At 37.2% G+C, this 13,682-nt stretch overlaps 1 protein-coding gene across 6 annotated transcripts in view; it reads right to left on the bottom strand.

The window, feature by feature from the left end:
- Positions 1 to 13,682, bottom strand: part of LOC119157655 (neural-cadherin-like) — a 68,393-nt gene that overhangs the window by 46,039 nt on the left and 8,672 nt on the right. For all 6 annotated transcript variants that reach the window (XR_005107623.1, XR_005107622.1, XM_037408729.1 and 3 more), the window contains exons 2-6: positions 6,995 to 7,192; positions 5,889 to 6,114; positions 3,260 to 3,464; positions 1,571 to 1,682; positions 73 to 322 (exon numbers count right to left, since the gene is read on the bottom strand). Coding sequence is in view for 4 of the 6 variants with exons in the window: in XM_037408729.1 (XP_037264626.1) it covers positions 73 to 322; positions 1,571 to 1,682; positions 3,260 to 3,464; positions 5,889 to 6,114; positions 6,995 to 7,192 (991 nt within the window). In the remaining 2 variants the exon portion in view is untranslated. The remainder of the gene's footprint in view (positions 1 to 72; positions 323 to 1,570; positions 1,683 to 3,259; positions 3,465 to 5,888; positions 6,115 to 6,994; positions 7,193 to 13,682) is intronic.

Genomic DNA, 13,682 nt, shown 5'->3' with positions numbered 1-13,682 from the left:
GCCTTTTGACCACAATACAAAAAGCAACAGTGAAAGACAAAGATACCAAGAGTTTTAAGAATATGTATTTACACTGTCTGGGAAAACACAGGTGCTTCATCATTCACATTTGAAACATGGATCCTAACAGTTGCTGTCCCAGTCTTCGGCTCTTCCCCTTGATCTACAGCCATAATTACAAACTCATAAAGATGGTCAGGTTGCTCATAGTCCAACCGTGTTGCTGGAAAAATAGTACCATCTGAAGTAATACTGAAGTCTTGACTCAAAGCGTAATAGAGTAATTTGGCATTCTCTTTTGAATCGCAGTCAGTGGCTGTCACTATTAAAAGAGAAGAGGAAAACATTGTGTAGGCCAAAGTTTGTGAATTGGAATGTTACGTACTTTAACAACAGAATTAGTGTGTAGTATAGAACTATTTGTCTTGGTATGTGGTGCTTGAAAAAAATCATAAAACTGTGCTATATCCCCTGTGCTTGTTATTGAAGTAACCTTTAAGTCAAGTCCCTGGTTGAATTCAGCCACTAGATCTTGCCTTTGTCTGCTGGATTTAAAGAGTACTACCAAGAACATATTCTCACACCGAGATGTATATTCTCATGTCCACCTAATCTATACTACTGGCTTAAGATCACTTGGACAGATCACACCCTGTGTGATTAAAGATGAAATATTTACATATATTATTCAATTGATGCATTTTATGCATTTGTTAGACCCTACCTATAACCTACAAAACCTATGCTAAAAGCGCAGATACCGGAACAGTAACTGACAGACTACCATCAGTACAGGGTAAATCACTAAGAAGAACAGCAGAAGGTTATAAAATCCTATTTGCTATGGAACAGCACTTTTCTTGTAGTTTAATTTCGTTTTTCCCCCTCAAGATTTATCAAAAGATTCTGCAAGGGTTAAAGACTAATATAATGCCCTTCTGCAACTGCTTAGGTGACATAAATTCGTTGTATTGCTAGAACCTACTCATTTTTATATAAACATTTTCAAGATAAGATTTCTGTGGTTTACAAAATCAAAGTTTACATAATTTACAGAGCATCATCATTTAAAGCTTAAGTTACTGGTTACATTGGAAAGAAGCAGAGTCTTTTTCTCAATCATCCAAATAAAACCTCACGTAAAACAGTTAAACCATGCAAGAGGCTTTTAATGCAAAAGAGCAGTATTCCCTACAGCAAGCCCACGTAGGACTCCTAAGACCGGCAGAGAAAGTTAGCTGATGTGTCCATAATTTCTGATTCAACATCACTCTGCAGGTTTGCTATTGTAAGCCTGCTGCTATAATACCAACCACAACTGAAGTTCTGTTACTTAAAAATCCTACAAAGAAGATTTGTTTCTTTTGTGTCCCATCCCTCAAAATTATTTGGGCTGTGACAGCAGTAAATAATTATGATCCAATTCTACAAGGTGCCATTTGCCTTCAGAGAGTTGCAACTATACCCATGCTGGGGCAGGTAATTTTGCCTTCAGAACTGAATTCTAATTAGTGGGAGAAAAAAAACCAAACTCATACTGAACCTAACAAATCATTTTAGAAGTACTAACCTTGTAGAAGCGCAGTTGTCATAGTAACTGTTTCAGGAACACCAACTTTGCTGTAAATCAACTGATCAAATTCGGGGATGCAATCATTCACATCTGTGATTACAACCAAAACCTTAATGGGAAGAGAGGAACGTTAAACAGCCAAAGTGAATAAAGGCAGTGACTTCGTTGCTTTAGAAATATCAGATGGAAAAATTAAAAATTTCGCAAAAACATTCCTGAGGTCTTCAGAAGTCATAGCACATAGGATAAGCCATTTTTCTTAAGATTTCTCTTTTCCTGCTAAGAAACATTGAAATATTAGATTCCAAAATATTTGGAATGCCAAGTCTTAGTCCCTTGCAGCAATGTTTGCTGCTTACCCTTCATCTCCATTGATTATTCCTTATTACTAATTTAAAGGAAAACGGACCATCTGCTTTCCAAGCATCCTTTTTCCCATTATCGTATCTTCTAATACTTCTGTGATTTGTAACACTAAAAATTCTACTGGCAAGCATATTATGTTTTAGAGTATAAATCTCCAAGACCAAGTTCTGAATTCAATTACAGCAGCATAAATCAGACGTAGATGGAACCGATTATGGCAAAACAAGTAAGAAATACAATTCTGCTTCTAACATCTTTTGAAATATTTTCTTATTCTTATATCAGATATGAGTCCACAGTTGCATTATTCACATTCCAGACAATAAGAAGTGCGTTAAATTACCCTTTATGGCACTCCATACCACTACACTTCAGACCATCTGAAGTTGGTTGAGGTATTCTGCACTACAGTGCAATGAGTAGACAGATACTCTACCTACCCTGACATAGGTTTCTATAAACTGAGAGTTGCTCTCTCTTAACTATTGAGGTTAAAGCAGGTACAAGGTAAACTACGTTTAGGCTAAATGTATTCGTAAAATCATCTCATAATCTTCTTTCAAGTCATATTGTACCACCCTTCCTATCGGAGTACAAAAAAGGATCAATAGAAATTATCAGCCTCTGGTGCGCTTCAGCCACTGTTTGTTACATTGACACACTGTTTCACAGTCTCTCTGTGTCCTCACACTTGCTCCTTATCATTCTGCTGCCTGTTCCTCTATAGCGTACATCTTATTTCCTGCAGCATGAACAAACTGGTATGTTGTATGGATTTCCTAGCTCAGTGAATCCTTTAATTCAAACCAGTGTAATAACTATATTTAGAAATACTGTTGCTGCTGAACAGCCTTTTAAAATGCCATGAATCATCATCTTTCAATATCTGTGAGTTTCTATTACCTTCTTTCTTTACAAGTTCATTTTGTGTTCTTGATGTGAAACAAATTCTTTTCTGTTCCACCTTTGTTTTAAATATGAATTATCTCAAATATATATCATACTTCATGTAGGTTTAGAGTAAGACAAAACCTCATGTCTGGCTTGGCCACATTTGTTTCCCTATCTTCCCAGATAAGGCCTAGGACCTATGATGGGATGACATATTGATCCCTCAGAAATAGCCTTTTCACCGTCTGCAAGACTGAACTCTAAGAGTACCTGAACAATCCCTCATCATCTACCCACAGACAGAAAGACTTTTTAAGAGGACAGTAGAATAGACAGCATGAGCTGGGGAAATGGGAGCACCTAGTGAATCTGTATGGAAGGCTGAAGGAAAATGGAAATACATACAGACTGCCAGAAGTGAACACCCACCTCAGCTGCACTGCTGAACTCTTCCTCATTTTCCTCTGCTCTGACCAAAAGAAGATACTGGTGTTGGTCACTCTCATAATCCACACTCCGAGTTAAACTGATATCTCCTGTTGCTCGATCAATACTGAATAGACCACTAGGATTAGTCAGTAAACTGTAGCTCAGGGATTTCTTTTGATATGATACAGCAGAGACAGTAAGAAAGCTGCATTAAAAAAAAAAAAAAAAAAAAGACCCTTGAGGACATAACACAACATACTGAAAAACATGACAAAAATGATACATACCAGAAATGATGGTGCAACCCTGTAGGTCTGATCAGAGCAATACTCACTGAAGTCGGTGACAGCTGTACCTAAACACCAAATTCAAACATTTTGTATACAGTAGTTCTATCATCTTGAGGTTAAACAGATAAAGATAGGAATCTCCGAAGTAGAACACAGTCAGGATTAAAAACACAGGAACCGAGGATTTCATTTTTGCTGCAGCTGAATTTGCCTACTCTAACTTTCTTCTATGGTAGTGGTGGTTTTCAGGCAGGAAACTATAAGATAAAGTAAGATGCAAAACATTCATTTTAATAACAGCATAGTAAGTTTGTTGCTGTAGTCATACCACCCTGAAGTTTCAACAGATAACTGCAAAAGGATAAAAGCTAGTCACTAACAGTGTGCATATTACACAGACATACAGTTTTAGCTCTTGTCTGGCACTGTTTTTTTTTCCACTTAAGTCCCATGTATTTAAACTCTTCAAGTGGGAAAAAGACTTGCAGTATGAAGTAAAAGAAGGAATTTAAAAATAAATATTTTTGAAGGCTTTAAAACAGATTACTAATTTCTCAAGTGTTTGTTGCCTTAGCATGCAGGTTTCTTAGGAAAAATAACTCTGTCTCCCTGGAGAGCCCACCGACATGTATGATCTAGTGACAACTACAATCAAAAAAGACAAAACTCAGTTTGCCTGAACACCTTTTTCTGCATTACATTTCCATGCTGCTGCCTCCTCACTTCCCTCGGGTGCACTACTGAAACAATGCAAAAGATTGCTGTAGGTCGTTATCTCACTTTAGCCTGTTTCTGTATTTTCCTTTGATGTAGTCTCACAGTCAGTTTCAGCAGGCGCTCGACCATGTTCCTGCCAACAGGAATTATTTTGCCCTCCTTCTAACTCCCTACCTGGCTGCATGTTCACACCACCTCTCCTCTCCTGTCAGCACTAAAAACCACAAAGCCATGCCATGAGCACATTTAACAACCCAACTGAAAACTTCTTTTCTTCTTTTTGGCTTTGTCTTTCATCAGATCAGACTGCCCATGCAGCTAGCACATTAGCACTAGTGTCAGACCAAAGGAAGAGAAAGATCTGGTAATGCTTGTGAAATCCTAAACCCAGAAATCCAGTGCACAACAGAGACTTTGTTTTCCTGCATGCTTGCGTTATTGGTCCAATTTAAAAATCAAAGCTTTAGGATTCTAAATGGATTTTCATGACTGTTTCTGGTCAACATGCAACAGGAAACAACTTTCACTGGGCACATTGTGTATATTCAAATCTCCCGTGACACAGTAATAACCACATTAAATATTTAGTTCATTTTGGATATTACCAAGTAATTTGACAAAATGACTAATCTATTATTATCTTAGGTGTGCAAACCTATTTTTAAATAATGATAAATAGTTCTAAAGGATTTCATTATTTTTAATCCTGAACATTACTGAACCTAAGATGGCAGGCACTTCTTAGGTATCGCAGCATTTTGTAACTCTTGCATTTCTTTTATGCCTGTGCTATTTAAGTTTTTTGCAGTTCTAAAGAACAATCTTGTTATCTACTATTAACAGTTGCTCTTTTTTTAATCTTAACACACCTTGGTTATTTAGTCACTGTAAAATTGATTGTTGTAGACTGAACAGTAAAATGCACCACTACAGATGATATGATATGAGTAACAGTTGAATGACCACACAAGGAAGACATTTACTGGACAGAAGTATTCTCAATTCAACTGGAAGAGGAAATGTTTGCTGTAAGAACAAAACAGTTTGGGAATGACAGAACTGAGTATTCAGGTGGACCTATGTTACTAACGTTTTCTGTGATATTTAGATGCACGTGGTTACACAAAGGATGGAAAAACAAAACTGCAAGTTTTGTGGCATCTTCATTTTTGCTCGGTTTGTCACCATAATGAAGACGGCAAAGACAGTCTTCTGTTTTTTCCCCAGTTTTCACTTGAGGGAGATGGCACTTCTCCAAATTCAACACACAAAATCAGTATATTTTTTCAAGGAACTTTCAAGGGTAACTTTCTTCATGATATAACAGTCCTAATTTGTATTCTGCATTTTGTTTGAAAATCGACGCAATCAACATCTACTAATACTGTCCATATAATTTAAAAAAGCAAGAAACCATAATTATTCAATACCACTTTTCTGTATAAAAGGGTGACTAAAAATACATCAATCAAACTATATCTTGTTCATTTATATTAAGATCTCTAAACTGCTACTTACAGCATCTGTTTACAATTCACAGACAATACTGAGGCTTCGGGGAGATCAAACAGAAATTAATCTAGGAACACAATCTCACTGCATTATATTGAACTGTTACTTACAATTTTCCTTGCAGCATACTTTCAGGAACATAAACCAAGTATGACATGTTGGTGAACTGTGGTGGTCGCGATCCAGCAATTACAGATACAGAGGCTGGAGAGCCTTTGCTTCCGAGTTTATCTGCTGCTAGTACAGTCAGTAAATACTCTTTGTCCCTCACCAATGGCAGACCTGTAGTTTTAATCCAGCCAGTGTCCTTCTCAACTTCAAATCTGTCTTCCCCACCTAAAAAGAACAGATCCACAAATGGTTGTCAGCAAGAACATTTTTACTTGATTATTTAAGAGGAGAACATAGTATCAATTCCCTGGTTGGTTTTAGCTTAGAATCAGCATGCACATCAAAATTCAAAAGTTTGTTTAGAACTTAGAAATCAGAAATCAGTAATTACATTTATCATTACATTGCTAAGTCCCATTTTACTTCTCTGGACAATTATCATTCTTCTTTATCCTCCGTACTTTGCTGTTGCTTGACCTATATCCCTTACCAGAAAATACCCTGCTAGAGTCCTGGCCAAGAGGAACAAGTCCACCTTTGGAGAGGTACTGTTACTCCCCTTCTGCTTACACAGTTTTGAACTGTCACTGAAGCTTATCTTGAGAGCCCCACAAAGAAAATTATTAATGAGCCTGTGCTAGCTTTGCAAAGCCAAGGCCCAACCCAGACCCTTAAAAAGTTGTTAGAAACAAACCAGGAGCACAGCTCCCACAAGGCAGTAGGAACACTAACCCCCTCCACTCAACAAACTGTGCTCCACATACTGCCCTATCTCATAAAAAAAGCAGTCCAGCAGAGAGGTGCTGACTACTGCCACCGCTGCCAACCCTTTGCCAAAGCCTTGAGCAGTACAGACTACTCCAGCCTCACCTTTCCCCGGGGGACAGTTGGGGCAGGAACCCAAATTTGCAGGGAGAACACACTTCAAATCTGGCAAATCTGTCTGTACCCTCAATAAAAGCCAAACTTCTCACACACGGAGCTGAAGGCTTATGAACCTTTTGTAAGATGAACAGAAGTTCTTTCACTAACGCAACTGAGGATAAAAGACAAAAGGCACAATACTGAAGCCTAATACACAGGGAAGGAGAGAGTTAAAATTTACCTTCCAAGAGAAAATATTCTACAGCTCCATGGATCCCTTCATCTGCATCCACAGCAAGCAGCTTGTATACTTCAGTACCTCCCACAGCTTCAGGGGAAACCACAGCCAAGAACGGGAAGGGCTCCATGGCCCATTCAGGTACGTTGTCATTCACGTCTGTCACAGTAAGGGACAAATGCACCAAGTACCAATCCTTTCCTAATGGTCACAGAAAAATGAAGAAATACTTAGCTACTTAATGGCACTCAGAGTAACAGAAACATGTAGCAAGTCCTGAGCATGCATTTTCTGCAATGTTGGCACGCAATCCAGAAAAATTTGGGGTTTAAGGCTCTTCTGTAATCAACGCATTTTTACATTTTCATCAAAAAAATCTGTTACCATGTACATCCAAGTCTTGCAAAGTCTTCTCAACTCTAACCCAGATAACTTGTGTGTGTTACGTATTGTACTTCTGCAGTCAGAAGCGTTGGGAGGCCTGCCGTAAGGATGCTCAATTTGGCTTCTCCAGCCAAATGTCCTTTATAACTTTGCATGTGAAGCCAGGTTCCAAAAATAAACTGAAATTGCCGTTTTACTAAAGAAGACTGACACTGAGGTAAGAGTACTGTAGCCCACACTGCTGTTGCACTGCCCTTGTATAATTCCCTTCAACATTCAGACAGGCTCTGTGAAAGAAGCTGCATGTTTTCTCCTCTGTGTAGCACAGAAGAAGCCAGAAGGACCATCAAAAAGCCATCAAAAAATCATGATGTAAAAAGCAGCATGGATATTATTTCTCACTACCTAATACTAACTAGAACCACATGTGTTTCAAAGAGATGTTTCATGTCAGAATGTGCGTTCCAAAAGTTCCAGGGCAGCCAGCCCAAGACACCTGAGGAAACCTCAGAGGAGGGGACTTGTCAAGACACTGATCTGAGCCTGAGGTCAAAATACACCACGGTGACCCACACAAGGTAAGTTCTAAATGAGAAGTACCAAATGAGATCAGTGTCTGCTCAAACACTCCAAAGGTTTTAATTAAAACGTTGTGCAGAAAAAGTGCAAAAGGAAGACGTTAGCATCAAAATTGTGTGTCTCTTCTCAAAAGAGCAGGTCTTGTGCAAGCTGTCAAAAGTTTGTAAATAGCCACTCTTAGCTCAGTTTACCCAGGCATACTGCAGGCTTAAAATAGCAATCAGTAAATCAGAAGCTGAGTTAAGAACCTTTGAAAATCTGCCTCTATAATAGCAAGATCTATTGAGGATTTGAATGCCACCTTGGTAACCCTGCCAGGAGTAGAAAGGTTACTGACCTTTGTCTCTCTGGAGTTTGAAAATCAATCCCCCCCTAATCAAGCCTGGAACTCACTCTGTTTCAAGTTCTCCTAAAGTTCGTAACACACATGTATTCCTCTACCAAAATATAAGTCACAATCAAAGAACTGATTTTTATTGAACAAGTAGTACTAAACCTGGGACACAAACTCTACTCTTGTCACTTACTGTGGGTTCACTGAACATTAATATGCTGGTACTTAGTACATAATCATAACTGAGAAATTCCTCTGTGGAAAACCGCATCAGGACTAAGATTAATCCTCACAATGCTCCAGCAGACTTTACTAATCAAAAACTAAAAGGGTTTGGGCATGTTCCTCCAGCTACTTTTGTTTTAATAGTTAAGAGACCTTACTGTCATTTGACATCATGGCAAGATCAAACCTTTCAGCAAGATCTTGGTTACCTCTGAAACATCTGGATACTCCTAAAATTTTGTTAGGATGGCTGGCAGGAACTGCAACGTACACAGTCAATAAGACAGGCGTAAGTGCCTCTTTTGACCAGATACATTTCCACTGCATCTGACCTTACAGGTCTTATTGGTGTGTTATCTTCTTCCATCAACCACTGACAATCTGATTCATAAGCAAAAATAACAAATAAAATCATCATGATTTCACTTTCAGATAAAGGCAGTCTGGAGGAAAATGACTGTAAGTTAGTTTTCCCTTGACTGCGTACCATATCTCAAAGCAAAAACTGTAACGAACCCACCAAACAGGACTGTACTTCTCGGCACAGAGACGTACAAATGTGACCTGACAACCTGTAGAAACAACATCACGGTGCCCAGCGAAGCATGACCAGACAAGGACTTGCCAGAGGACAAGGAGTGTGATGAAGAGACTGACATGGACAATAATGTGTATCATGTATGTCTAGCAGGACAATGTAAGAACTTCAAAGTATATGTTTGTGAACATGATTTTTTAAAGCCTAACTCCTCATTCTAATGAGCGCAGCAAATATTTAAATGCTTTTCATTTGTTCATTTTTCATTTCATTTAAAAGCATTTTTCATTCATAATGACACATACATTCCAAAATGCAGTCTCTCATAAATTTTGTAACTGACATCGCTGCTTGCCTACAGAGTAGTTGTGTTTTCCTAGAGAATGGAGCTTAAACCAGACTGTTACCTGATTTTTAATAAGGTATAAAAAATTAATTTTCTCCCCTATTTATGAAAATTATTTGTGCTTCAAGACAGTGGAAGGAAGGAAATTCTAGAAAGATACATCTCTCAAGAGTTCAGGTGTCTCAACGCCTCTTTCCACCAAAATACCCTCCCTTATGTTTCTTGCAAACATATTAATTATACATGCACATCAGTATATTAACAGTAGTAGTACATTATTAAGTATCTGCATTCATACTATGATTAATAGTAGTTTATTAGTAGTACACGTGCAGTATTATTGCTACATTATGGGATAAATAATGTGTTACAATTCCACTCAAATCTTAGCAGAAACAGCTTAGAACTGGTAATCCCCTGTGGATTTGGGTTAAATCCCACACAGACAGGTCCTACTTAAAAATCATCTTTTCCAAATACCAGGCCCCAACAACAAGTGGAGATACCTGTAACTATATTCAGCAGTGCAAGTCAACCCACTCCTAAGTCAGGATTCTGACACAGGCTTAATTATCCCTAAAAGAATTTTCAAACTGTTTTGTAACACACTACTAAAAGAACTTCCTCAATATTAAATGCTAGATACTTGACATTCAAGCCAGGCACACCGCAGGTATCTTACACAATGTCATCCATTGAAAAAAAAAAAAATCCTAGTAAAAGCTTACTTCTGCTAATTACACTGCTGGCACACATGCAGGTTTTGTATTTGACAGATTTGCTTCCCTAGCATCAGAGAACAGAAAAATTTAAGTTGCTTTCTCAGAGATACTGAGCAATGAGAAATAAAACTCAAAATGGCTCTTGCACATAAGCATGATAGTAACATAACACTGGAAGATTTTATATCAAAAATTAGCATTCTTTAAAGTCATACAGACAATAATACTTCATATTCAGAGGGTAAAGTCATACTTTCTGATCAAATAAAAATATTTTTTCCTTTTCTTATTTTTCTACACTATGGAAACTAATAAAAACAGGTTCTGCAAGCAGACTGCTTTTCCCATATATTTGCAAACACCACTTATTTGCCCTTTGCAATATCAAAACTAAGCCATCTCTACAGCTCTCTTTCCAATGTATATAAAAAATTCAAGCTAAAATTATAAACTCTAGTCCAGAGGGTTTTCCTGCTTTAGCTGCTTAATTCCCTATTACAGTCAGTTTGTGTATCATCAAAAATCCTTCTTAGGGCAGCTCATCCTGAAGCCTGCTTTTTCTCTGATATTCCCTCCAGTTGGAATTACTTCCTTTTAACTTAACTGACAAAAGCTGCAGCACTGAAATTCACTCCCTATCATCAAAATAAGTCTTCATAATCCACTGCAGAAACCTCATCACAGGTGTCTACCTATAATTGCTTATTTTTCATGCCTATCTGAAAACTGATAAACAGAAGCATTTATTATATTGCCTTTCTCTTAATTCCAACTACATTAGGTAACATAATACACTAGCTGGCCCAACTTTCTGCTCACAGGAAATATGTGATATGCCACAACGCACAGTTTTCATCCTTTAAAAAAAAAGGCAAAATATTAAGTGACTTTACGTGACTTGCTGTGAAGTTTAACCATAGCAAAAATGCTCTTTAAAAGGAGCAATAAGTCACTAAAAAAAAAAAAAATAGGAGAAAGTGTCTCTAAAATACCTATCTTCATCTCTGTAGGCAAACTCAGAGATCCATACAGCTAATGAAATCAGTTCTCTACCAATGTACTCTGCGTAAGAATCACACATTAACATAATCCAGCTGTTGGTTTATATAGCAGAAGCATTTCAAAGAAAGTCATTTCACCTTCATAATACCCCTAGGTGTTAGACTTCCATCATTTTATGTTAGACTAACTTAGCACTACACCTGTATAACCTTTCAACAGATGTAAAAAACATAGGCCACCTCAGCTGAGGAAAGTGATTTAGTAAAATCAGAATCACTGTACATCCAATAACATTCCTTAAAGTCCACAAGGTCCAAGCCATAATACAGACAGGATTTGCGCAGTACCTAAAATCTCCCTAGTTTTAAGACAGAATTCACTTTTCTGAAAGGAAGTTATTTCTCCAAGCATAAAAATTTGTTATTCAAATGCCTTTCAGAAAACAGCAGTGTAGATAAAGGACACTGTCTGCTGTCAGCCTTCTCACTAGATTCCTCCACGATCAAAAGGCAGGCAGTGCCTCATTAAGCACAGTTGTTAAGATTGAGAAACTTTATAATAAAGGTAGAGTTAAATATATAGGAGAAAACACAATAGGTTAAAGTAACTACACAAAGTTAGAAATTTGATCCTTTGGTGAGATACAAACCACATTTGTATTATAAAATAAATGTTCTTATAAAAAAAAAAAACAAAACACAACAACAACAAAAAAGAAAACAGGAAAAGACCTTAATACTCATACACTATAAAGATTGAGTTACATACTTTGTCCAAAAAGCCTAGGAAAATTTATTAGAAATTTAAAAGGGTCACAAGCTTGTAAAATAATCAGTGAATTTTCACGTCAAATTTAAGACATATAGAGGGACCGTGTCTTTAGAAGGAACAGAAAGCCCTCTCAGAATCATGAACTTCTAGGGGAGTCCAAGTTAAAGACTTGTCAAAATTTAAGAACATACTGAAAATTACAAGTGACCAAACATCTTGATTGGATAATAGTCCCTTTCTTCTTTAGGTTCTTCACTAGTTCCTTATGGCACTACCACATCCAGGTGTACCTGACAAAATTATTTCATGGTGTTCACCATGAATTTTCTAGGAAACTGTTTCAACATGAAGTAACAGGAACTAGCTCCTCCAACCTGGTGTCGAAGTTGGGTTATAAAGATTCATTGGATTGCATACAGATACTGCAAATTAATAAATCCTGTCATTTCATAGAGCAACTGGGAAAACACTATTCCCCCACCTACCTATATTCTTACACCAAGGGTGACAGGACGGAGGAGAGGGCTTTAATACTTGATCATTCAGTTAACGACATTTTTTGAATGTTACGCTGGTCAAACCAAGCCTTGAAAATCATGCATGCTGAAACAGTTTGACTGCAATTTCAAATACTGTAGGCTGGAGTTGCCTCTAAACCCATCTTTCACCATCTCAAATTATAGAAGATGCTGTCACTCTGAAATCAAACATATTCTCAGACTTCTGATTGTATTAGGATTATAGGACTGTCTTTTGTCTCAGAAATCCAATGGATACTTCTATAAAACAAGACTTGAAAATGAAACCCTCGTATTCATTAAAAACGTAGGCTTCTCTGCATCAGTGTAATTGATAAAACTGACAATGCCAGACATTCTGATTTTAAAAAATCAGAAAATACAGACTATGTACTTGACTGAACATGTCTCTACAATTGTGGACAATTACTATACATTCCTTGAATGTACTGATGGAAAAGTTATTATATTATTATGATTAAACAATAATGGGTGAGAAGCTAGGTTGCTCCTGGCATTTTTAGGTCATTTCAATTTATTTTTAAAAGGCAAGTATGAGAATGTTAAAAGTCTTGCAAAGTCTTTATGTCAACATCGTTATTACATACTGGTCTACATCTATCAGCAACTTAAGTATTCAAGTTAATTGTTTGGGTTTTTTAAGTTGCTCCAATTTCTAAGATTTTCACCTGAAATAGACAAATGTTTTTTGAAAACTTAGGGGTTTGTTATTTGTTTGGGTTACTGCAAGCAAAATATTTGGGGCTTGGTTGAGAGGGCATTGTTGTTTTGAAGAGGCTTTGCAAATATCATACTGAACTCTTTAACACCTCACCCTATAATATGTCTAATTCATCTAAAATATTTACTCAAAGTTTGGGAAGATACACTTCCAGAAAAAAATCTTATGTCCTAAGCCTCTAGCTGCAATCAGGAGAAAGCTCATTTCCCATTTTCATACCATAACATGAGATAAAAGCTGCTGGTTTTTGTAGCAAGTCCTACTGTATATCCTTTAAAATATAGGACCATTATGCACAAACATTTCTCTACTGTCATTTCTGACAATTCATGAAGTATATGATGGGCTACTTTTAAGTACAGTAGTTTGCTCATTCATAAAACATAAACCTTCTAAAGGGATAACTTTGATGGGCTCAAGCTGTGGACAGCCCACACTCCCTCCTAATATGCCTTATCATTTTTGCAGATAGAATAATGACAGTCTGTCATGTCTCTGTTCCTTACCCTCATATGGCTTTTAAAACAGAA

The sequence above is a fragment of the Falco rusticolus genome, chromosome 15 (genome assembly GCF_015220075.1).
Source record: "Falco rusticolus isolate bFalRus1 chromosome 15, bFalRus1.pri, whole genome shotgun sequence".
NCBI classification, from domain to species: Eukaryota; Metazoa; Chordata; class Aves; order Falconiformes; family Falconidae; genus Falco; species Falco rusticolus.
This window is presented reverse-complemented; position numbering and strand designations above follow the sequence as displayed.